General features: G+C 50.6%; 1 protein-coding gene across 2 annotated transcripts; it reads right to left on the bottom strand.

Annotated features, from left to right (window-relative positions):
* Positions 1-3,142: 3,142 nt before the first annotated feature.
* RCHY1 (ring finger and CHY zinc finger domain containing 1) lies at positions 3,143-9,220 on the bottom strand. 2 transcript variants are annotated; one of them, XM_040585421.1, is made up of 9 exons: positions 9,143-9,220; positions 8,940-9,059; positions 8,704-8,819; positions 8,455-8,533; positions 7,242-7,286; positions 7,081-7,139; positions 6,093-6,119; positions 5,689-5,809; positions 3,143-4,720 (listed from the first exon to the last, which is right to left on the bottom strand). In XM_040585421.1, exons 1-9 carry the CDS (start codon positions 9,200-9,202, stop codon positions 4,592-4,594), a joined length of 756 nt encoding a protein of 251 aa, XP_040441355.1. In that variant the 5' UTR covers positions 9,203-9,220; the 3' UTR covers positions 3,143-4,591. The 2 variants fall into 2 exon arrangements, with proteins under 2 accessions (XP_040441355.1, XP_040441365.1); XM_040585431.1 differs by having other exon boundaries at positions 3,143-4,668.
* Between the last annotated feature and the right edge of the window lie 506 nt (positions 9,221-9,726).

The following is a 9,726-nucleotide window of genomic DNA, read 5'->3' as shown; positions in this document are numbered from 1 at the left end:
GTTAATTGTCCCCACCTGCAAGGCCACAACCTCAGCAGCAACCCTGGAATAGCATATGTCTCTTAAATATATATTGCATCGAGTTAACGAACAAGTTGCTGCATCTGTTTCTCCCCAGCAGCTGCTCGCAGGGAGAATTTGCCTGCTCTGGATTTTGTTTTTTAATTAAGGCTGGGCTGTATCTAGCTGTGCCCGGCAACATCTTCTGGCTGAAGAGATTGATGTCCTGCATGGCCTACCATCACCAGCAGCGCTCAGGCTTCATGGGCGCAGTGCTCCTTTTGGAAGGAGAAGGCATGCCAGGAAGAACCATGAGGTCCATGGGACCTGGTGGGATAACAAGCATCCTCACTCAAAGGCTCACCAGCACAGGCACTGGGGTGGCAACACAGCCCACGGTTAGGGTGGGCAAGCCCAGCCTTTCCCAAGGAGGTGGTGTGGACCTCCCAGTCTCCATTTCTCCACTGGCCAGCACAAATTTTTAGAGACATGTAAAAGACAAGTTACTACCCCTGTGTCCTCCACCTCCAGCAGCACTTCAGATGTGCTCAGCATCTCACCACCTTCTGAAGGCAACAGCTGCTGGGTGCCACTGAGGCCAGGCTTGAGCCCCATCCACACAGGGAGCACAGGTGGTACCTACAACAACCCTGCGTCACACAAGACTTGCTTGCGAGGAACCCAAAAGGGTTTTACCACCTGTTTACAGAGCAGCAGAAGGTGGGGGCACCTCTGCCATCAACCCAGAGCACTCATTGCCTTGCCAGGGACACTGCCACACTCACCTGCAGAGACAGCCCACCCTGGTTTCGGAGCCCACGAGGGCTAGACACAGCTCTCCACCCTTCTTCTGAGCTCTGAGCATCTGTTCACTAGCGGCTTTTTTAATAGAAAAATGAATTTGTTGTTTGCTCCTTCTCCTAGCAATGCTGTACAACCTTGGTGTATCTCCACACCATTTCTGCTGCTCCACCCACCACCCAAATCCCAGCTGATGGTGGGAAACAGTGTCTGACCCAATGTTTCCCATCAGTGGGCTTCTCAGGTGTCAACCAAGAGTGTGGTCAAGGGATTTTTTTCCCTCCCTTGCCCTTCTTTTTGGGAGGAGAAGGACTATAACTTCATTAATAATACAGAACAAACAACATTCCTCAGATTAATCTCAAAACCATCAGCTGTCATCACATTTTAATCCCTTTTACAGCCCATCTAGCCCTGCCTGTCCTTTTAAAGGCAAAAAGAAGTTGCTTCTCAAGCAGTAACAGTCAAGCAAGAGAAGAACCTTGAAAACATTGAGGTGGCATCACCTGAACCTTTTTTTGTCCTGCTTCTGGGCAGCCAAAACCACCATGCCGAGCTGCTGGCAGCCACCACGGGGCTGGAGTTGTTCGGGCAGCAGGGGCCCGGTGCCCCCAGCCATACCCTGCAGCCCCTGGGGGCAGCAGTGGTGGTGGTGGGATGAGCTCTGCTGGCATCCAAATCCCCCTGCCACACACGCAGGGCTGCTGTTTCCTCCCGGTTAAAAAAAACCTCTGCATGGCCCCGTTGCCTGAGCTGGGCATCTCCCTACAAGACCACAGAGCTCTGAGATGAGGTGATGTGAGCTCCAGTGGCCCTCAGGGCTTACCTGGGAGCAGGTCTCCATCCAGGGAAGGCAGTGAAGTCACCCGGTGACAGCACACCTTTGGAGGGTGCTCCAAAGCAGCAGGGAGTCTTGCTGGCAGCTTCAATGGAGGGACCACAAGCAAAAGGCGAGTCCTTCTTACCACCTACAGGAGCTTCGAGCCAAGCGGAGCTGCCAGCACCACGGGAATATCTCCCTCAGTAGGCCTGTGGCAGCAGGGACTCACAGCCCCGTAGCTGAAGCAGCCCCTTCCCCGGGGCACAGCCCCTCAGGAAGATGCTCGCCATGATAGCCAGCCCCACCCCCCACTCACGCAAGGATGGAGGGGACAGCAAGGAGCCAAGCCACGCTCCTTCTGCACTTCCAACTTCTGAAGACAACACAGCCCTGCCAGCTTCCTGCATTCTAACAGCAGCCCCCAGGGGAAACCACCACTTGGAGCCCAGCACAGCCCAGAGCCCCCCAGCTTCTCCAAAAAGCACTTTCCCTAGAAGCACCCCCAAAGGTAGGGAGCTGCTCCGGCACAACCGGGAAAGGAAACCTTCCCTGCCCCCTCACCAGCACCCTGCTCCCCCCCAGCACAGCCCCGAGACGATTTATGGGTGCTGGGTGAGCCAGTGCAGCCCACCTGGCCCCACACATGGTTCCCCACCACAGGACTCACCTGGACTGGAGGGTGGAGAAAGCCGGCCTCAACCCGGAGCGCCTGCTCTGCCGCACGTGTGGCTACGGCCAGCCGGGGCCCCGGCACCGCAGTCTGGAAGGGGCAGGACAGCCAGGGCAGGTTTGGGGTGGGAGAGCGGAGACGTGGGCTGGGACCTTAAGAAATGGGGTTTTGGCAGCTGCCGGGCTCCTGGCACAGCTCACTGGGATGACTGGAGCAGTGTCACGGTTATTTATGGGGGCCTCCCCTCCAGCACACGGCACGGCTAACCCACCACCGGAAAGCATCGCCATGAAGGAGCAAGGAGACAAGCGGCTCAGTGCTGTCCTGGGCAGAGGTGCTCCTGCTCTTGCCGGAGAGGTTCCGTGATGCAGGAGGGGCTTTGTTTGGATTTAAATACTTGTGCAAAAATTTAAGCCTCCCACGTGAAGGGCAGGTAACATGACCTCCCCGCAGCAGGTCACAAGCGGAGTGTGGGTGACTGATGGCATCACGTCCAAGCTGCTGCTCAGAGCCAGCCCTAGCCGAGCCTGCAGGCCTGATCCAGCACCTGCCCACCGGCACCACACCATCTTCCATCTTCCCTCCCATCCCGCTGCTGGACTTGCTCCAGCTCATCCCAGCCCTCCAGTACTGGGGAAGCCCAGACCGGGACCAGTCCCAGCCGCACCAAGGGGAAGAACACCCACCACCCACAGAAACATGGAAATACAGGGGCTGTTCAGATCCCTGTTTTCATAACCCAGGGGCCACCCCTCCAGGCATCCAACCCTCTTTCTTTTTTCAGCATTGAATCATAGTTTAAACTCAGCTGGGAATTTCCAGAGTACATGTGTGAAAGGAGAGACACACATAGTGTCATTTGTTTTAATAGAGATGTTATTTTACATTTATTTATAGCAGTGAGAAAAGTGCTTCAGAAAAAACACAATACCCCAGTAAAAGGCAGGCTACAGTAAGACTACCACCCGAGTCCTAGTATTTCAGACATAAAGGGGCAGTCAGATTAAGAAAAGCTGTCATTTTACAGAGGAGTAACACAAAAGCAAGTAGTTGTATGGTGAACAATAACTGGGCTTTGGGGCTTTAAGCACTTTCATTATTGGAGACTATTTGCACTGAAACTAAGAACTTTCACACTTGGACTGCAAAACACCTTGGGCGGGATGTTATATGAAAAGGGCGGTTTGTTGGGGTTGTTTTTTTTTTTTTAAAAAAAAGCACTCTGTTCTCTCCCCCCAGTGAAATCAGATACCATTAAAAAAACCCCAAAACACAACAAATTGGTCCCTGCACTACCTGAGTGCCTCTATGAGCTGCTGGTACTTTACCAAACATCTTGGGCTCAGCCCAACCCACTGGCCCGCTGTCCATCCTGACAAGACAATTGTATGTGCTTCACTTATCAGAACATCAAGCTACGTAAGCGTCTGAAACCCTACGACACCTCGGCCTTTGTACGTAAATGAACGAACGGGTGTGAACGCAACTGCAGCTGGCAAAGGCATCCAGGTGAAGAGATGGCAGGTCAGATGGGTGGCCGGGGCAGAAAGGCAGCCTTGCAGCTTGGTTTTTAGGCCGTTCACCACACCTACGCAGGCAGGCCAGCCTTGTTTCAAAGCAAATTCTGCATGTGCTTCCAGAAATTCATGCATCCAGAAATCAAGCCAAAGGATGCAATTTCTGCAAGCTCACACCCTCTCCAGCCACTCACACCGATGGCTCCAAGGCCCTAGAACAAACACGTCATTTAAAAGGAACAAAAAGTACTTACATAAAAAACTTTGCAGATGTCAGCTTTATGTAAAAAGGCCACTCTCAAACCTATAAATTTTCCCCAACAGCTGCAACCAGAATGGCTGCTATACCTCCACCTCCTGTTAGCTCACAACCTTCAGCTGCCCCAAAACATCTTCTGCTGCGTCAGCTGCTTATCACTTCTCATTTTGCATCTCATTAGTTATTCTTCTAGGCTGTCTCTTCTCTGACACAGTAAATGGCTCTTTTGAAGGGTGCTGTTCTCTCCAGACACCAACCTCCTTCGGGCACTGCACTGCTCGACAGGGAAATTTCCTCAAGGGCCTGACCGCACCATGCCCCAGGTACTAGGGAGGGGTGTGTGATTAGCAAAACTCCTTTGCACCAGAATTAATTAAATCTTGTAACTGTTTCACCAGTGCTGTGACAACTTTGAGTAAGTTTTTACTGACAAGTTTGGTCGTTGTTTTTTTTTTTTTTTTTTTAACGTGGTGTCTTTCACAGCAGGGTCCTCCTCATCCAGCCGAATGCAGCATGTATCTCGGTCACTGCTCCTCCAAAGGCAGCTGACATCTTCCATCTTGGGCAGTATTGTATGACTCACAGTTTTTGCACTTCATGCCTAGGAGATGGAACTGCACTGTAGACCGGGCATTGCAGTCATTGCAAAGGATCTACACACAGAAATGAGAGGGAGGTTTCAGCATCAGCAGGAACACTCAGCAATATACTACAACCATGATTCTAGCAACCACTGAACTGGTTTGCCATCAGGGGACGAAGCAGAAACTATCTTTCTTTTCAAGACAGCAGGACTGATTTAACTTTACCATTTGTAATACTTAGGTCACACTGCATAATCTTGGAGAATTTACTTTTAGTATGGCAAGGTGACTCCCTGGGTAAGTCGCGTATAGACACACTTTGGCTTCTCCTCTTGATGAAGCAAACCACCAGAGAAACCATTCAAGTGAAAACCGAGAGCAGATCAACAGCAGCTAGCAGCATTAGCCAGCCTGCTGTGCTGTGCTGTGCAAGCGACCATTCTTCTCAAAATAGACAGTAAGGAGATTTTTTCCAAATATCCTGACTCCCAGAGCTGGCAGAATGGTTGTCTAAACTGTAACAGATGCAACTAAAACATCAATGACCAGTGCTGTTCAATTTGGTGTTACCTGCAAACAGCAACCAGTCTCACAGTTCTGAGTTAACATGAAGAAACAGAGAAAGTAGAAGTTGCCTCTGTGAGCCAGCCTTGATCAGTAGCTGAATATTTTTGCTGAAAAGCTGCCATGTTTAGTGTGGAACATGAAGCTCTGAACTGTTAACAAACAAACATTCCTGCTTTTTGCTATGACAGCACCTAACACAAATGGAGAAAGCAAGACATCACCGAAGATCAAGCCATTTCTTCACTGTGTGATACTACACCACCAAGAGGTTGTGGTTTTGGGGTTGGGGTTTTTTTAATTATTTTTTTGAGTGCAGGTGGGGGGTGCTTTCTTTTTGTGTGTTTGCATTACTCCCTAACCAGCAGGCTGACTTCTGATGCAGTACAAGTGCCTAGTGCCCTCTACTGCCAGCATTGCAAAGGCACAGATCTGCCAAGAATGGAGACATCGGTGCAAGTCGCATCTCTTACCTCGACCATCATGTTCTGATACTCTGTGGGCATAGGAGTCTGTGCTACTTCGTCATCCAGCTGACGCCAGTACCTTGTCATATCTAAAGCTGAGTGCATGCACAAAGGACACCTGTAACCTCTGGCAGAAAGGAAAAAACAACAACAAAAAAAAGTCTAAATCAGAAGGTGGAGTGGGGCCATGAAACAAGTCCAGCCAAAAGGACAGCTTTCATATCATACCAGCCAAAGAGAAACACCACGAATCAAGAAGTTCTTGCAAACAGAACTGGAAATTATAAGTCCCTTATCCCTTTAAGAGTTGGCTTTAAGTTATTTGGTACAGGACTGGCATCATTATCTTTGCCTCTTGAAGGAATCTGTTTGGACTACAACAACATTAAGAGGTGTTTAGAAATACTTACTCCTTTAGCATGTCCTCGTAACATGTTCTGAAAAGAAAACACAATGAGAAGTTCAGCAAGAAGAACGCTATTACTAACTGGTAACACATTTGGACTGAAAAAATGGAAAAGGCACACCACTGTCCCCACATCAGAACTTAAAAAAAATATTCAGAGTCCAAGTGAGAAGAAAGCTTCCCAGCAAGATCACCAGGTACTTGGGCAAAAATCCAGAGACAAAGCACATCTGATTCCATTCCAAGGTCTTCTAACCTAACGCAAGACTCAATACAATGACAAGGATTCTGTGGTTCAAGTTAGCTGAAAATATAGAGAGTGATCATCACAAAGTAAGTTTAAGAGGGACAGGAGCTGAAAGAAGATTCAGTCTGGACAGACTTGTGTCAAACACAGGCCGTTTAGCATACAGAGACAACGGTGCAAGGAAAATGAGAGCCAAGAGAGCAACAAAAAGCTGCGTCTGTAACACAAGACAGAAGCAGAAAGGGCAAATGGAAAGGAAACATGTGGCAATTGTTCCTCCAATGGCACCCGATGCTATACATCACTTCAAAATCCCAAGAGATGGCAGTTTTTGTAGCGCAAGAGTGCTCCACTGGAAGTCTTGGAGGGCTGTCTTAAGGAAACAATCTAAAACTGAACTGATGAGCTGCCACCAACCCCTTAAAACCACTGTGCAACTGCTTTATGCACCAAGGAGGGACCTCGCTACAAGATTCTTGAAACTTCCAAGTACTAACAGAAGGAAAATTCAGCATGAACAGTACACAGGTCTCTCCGCCACCACCTAAATTTACTGCGGAAGGAAGACAATCTTTCTAAAGAAACTATTTCCTCATTAAACAGAGACTATCCCCTGCCGTGTGGGCCCCTTAGAAACCAGCTCCCAGTAGCTGATACAGACTAACCAGGCCTGTAGTGACACTGAATAAACACCACGCACAAGGCAGGGGCTATTGCCTGTTCTCAAGTATCTGCAGTGCTTTACCTGTGCAGAAGATGACCACATGGCAGAACATGAGCTCCAACACGAGATGTGTGAATATCCTGTTTCGAGGCAAGTATCAGACAAAAGACAAGAAAATTAATTCAAAGACAGTCAAAAATACAGCCACACAGAAATCTAAGAGATGAAAAGATGCAGCTCACCTCCAAACATATTGGACAGTCCTGCCTGGAGACGTTTTCAATACACTTTGCAAAAACAAACAAAAAAAAACAACCAAAAAGGTTATTTTACCGCATGGATATTTGCATTTTTCTAAATTCTAAAATTTCTTTAGAATGGTAAGAAAAGATGTATGAAGCATTACAGATTGCATTTAGGTTTGAAGTTCTGAGAATTAATGGGTGGCTAAGCATATTAAAAAACAAACAGCTTGGAAGTATACATAAGCAAAGGGCTCCCAGAACGCCCACAGCAGCAAGCAGCTTAGCTTTTCCTACACTGCACCAGGAACGGGAGCTCAAACTTAAGCTGGCAGATCTGCAATCAACAGCTCCTTCTAGAAAAGGAGACTAAGATGTTTATTTCCTATAGCTTCAACTGCTAGCAAAGCCAGCCCAGAAGCACTCTGTAGTGCTGTTAGGTGCACTTAGAGAGAGAGAACCTGCTGCTCTCACCGTCCCTACGGCCTTAGATGGAGCTGTTGCCTCAAGTCCTTAATTACCAAACTGATTCAGATGTTAAACAAATCTGTGCACAAAGCTTAGGCCAAGCTAGCTCTCTAAAGTTGTTAAAAGTAACAAATGAAAGGATTTCTAATCAAGGGAGTCAGCCTTGGGAAGGATGAGAATGGATGGTGAAAAGAACACCATTATTAAGTTATGCAGAAAAAAGACTCCAAGTGAGGAAGTTCTGGCTGCAAGAGGAGACAAGTTGATAAAGTGTTGCAATTCACAGAAACCTGTTTAAAAGGAGGAAAAAAGGTAATTGCGGCATTGGGAGATTGTGACCTCCCACTCAAAGAGCACCCTCAAAAGAGGGCAAACCCCAGCCTGGGGAGCATCTGTAGCTGGTAAAAAATTTCAACAGCGCTATCTGAGGATATGTACTAGTTTGCATTAGAAGCAAGAAACTTGTAACCAAGCCTGCGCATGAATGAAAATGAATATGTATCACACAATGAGTGTACAAGTACTCTACTGTATGTAACGTGTACCCTCCAGTAACTTGGTGTGCACATTGGGTGGAGCTATCCCCCATGCCTCCAGCACTGTAGGTAAAGAGAACACCTGATTCTTAATGTTACATTGGTGTGAAGAGGTTTACTCTCAATTTTGATGACAGAGCTGAGGCACTATCAGCTTCCATTTTCAAGGGGTTTTTTTTAAGCTATGGAGTGAACCGGTGTATTCTTACCTTGTGCTTTCCTTGAAGACTCAAGCTTAGGCATAAATTGCATTTTGAACAGTGGAAAAAATCTTCCTTCGGCCCGATCCTGAGGAGAAAAGCAGCAGGCCAAAGCTGATTCGCTCCGTTCCATACCACCCTGCCACCCTCCCATCCCAAGTGGGGCTGGGGCCGGGATGGGGAGCCCACCTGCCCTTCAGACAGACCGCCCCTCCACCTCAGGCCGGCCATCCACACACACACCCCCGCTTCAGTCACCTGCAGATGCCGCACTCGGCGCAGTGGTACTGCTTCTTGTCGCGGTCGAAGAGGTGGCAGATACCGCAGTAGTACTCGCCGAAGAGGTTGTGGCAGCCCTCGCAGCGCTGCTGGGCCTGCCGCGCCGGGGAGGAACAGAGTAGAGAGCCATTAGGCGCGCCGCCGGCGCCCCACACAACATGGCGGCGCCACCCCCCAAAATGGCGGCGCCCTCCGGCCCCCACCACCGGACCCACCTTCTGCAGAAGGCGGCAGCGGGTGCACTGCACCTCGGCCACGCGGAAGCGGTCCAGCCGGTGCCCCTCGGCGCCGTCGTGGCACAGCCGGCAGGCGTACAGCTTCCCGCAGCACGGCGCCTGCGAACGGCACGACCTCAGCGAACGGCCCCGGCCCCCCCGCCACCTGCCCCCCGGCCCGGCCCGGCCCGCCACCGCCTCACCCGCAGCAGGCAGCCACGCCGGTAGTGCTCGCAGCCCTCCTCCTCCCCGCCCGCCGCCATGGCCGCCGCCCCCGCCTCCCCCGCACCCAACCGGCCGCCCCGTCGTTTCCGCTTCCGCTTCCGCCCCGCCGGGAGCTGGGCGCCGGGCAGGCAGCTGGCAGCAGGGTGCAGTTCCCCCCCCCCCCCCCCGCCATAATAAAGCCCAGACTCTTGGCCGTGCGCTGCAGCGCAGGGGAAGGCAGCCCTTAGCTGGGCAGCCCGGGTTCCCCCCAAGCGTTTCCCAGGAGGGGCTGGTTGCCGTTTCACTGCCCGCGGGTGCTGAGGCCGAGCACCTCTGCTGGCGCTGGGAGAGGCACCTGGCCCCGGCTGGAGCCGTGGAGAACTTCAGGCAAGTAGCTCGGCTGCATTTGCCCACGGCTAGCTAAGTGACTGCTACGGCCAGCTGAGAGCATTTGCTGTGGGCTACCGTGGAGCAATTTATAGTTAGTGGCAAAGAAAAAGCAGGGCAACGGGAACATCACCAGGCTATCACCCAGTCAGCCAGCCAAGCTGGGAAGGTCAAGAGCACACTGGATAAGCATGGT

Source organism: Falco naumanni, chromosome 1 (assembly GCF_017639655.2).
Source record: "Falco naumanni isolate bFalNau1 chromosome 1, bFalNau1.pat, whole genome shotgun sequence".
Classification (NCBI taxonomy): Eukaryota; Metazoa; Chordata; class Aves; order Falconiformes; family Falconidae; genus Falco; species Falco naumanni.
This window is presented reverse-complemented; position numbering and strand designations above follow the sequence as displayed.

Excerpts from the sequence above, each read along its gene's own strand:
- RCHY1 (XM_040585421.1), bottom strand. The coding sequence starts at position 9,202 with ATGGCGGCGGGCGGGGAGGAGGAGGGCTGCGAGCACTACCGGCGTGGC. Across the intron at positions 8,820-8,939 it reads GCTGCCGCCTTCTGCAGAAG|GCCCAGCAGCGCTGCGAGGG; the intron begins GTGGGTCCGGTG and ends CCGGCGCGGCAG. Across the intron at positions 5,810-6,092 it reads TACGAGGACATGCTAAAGGA|AGGTTACAGGTGTCCTTTGT; the intron begins GTAAGTATTTCT and ends CCTTTCTGCCAG.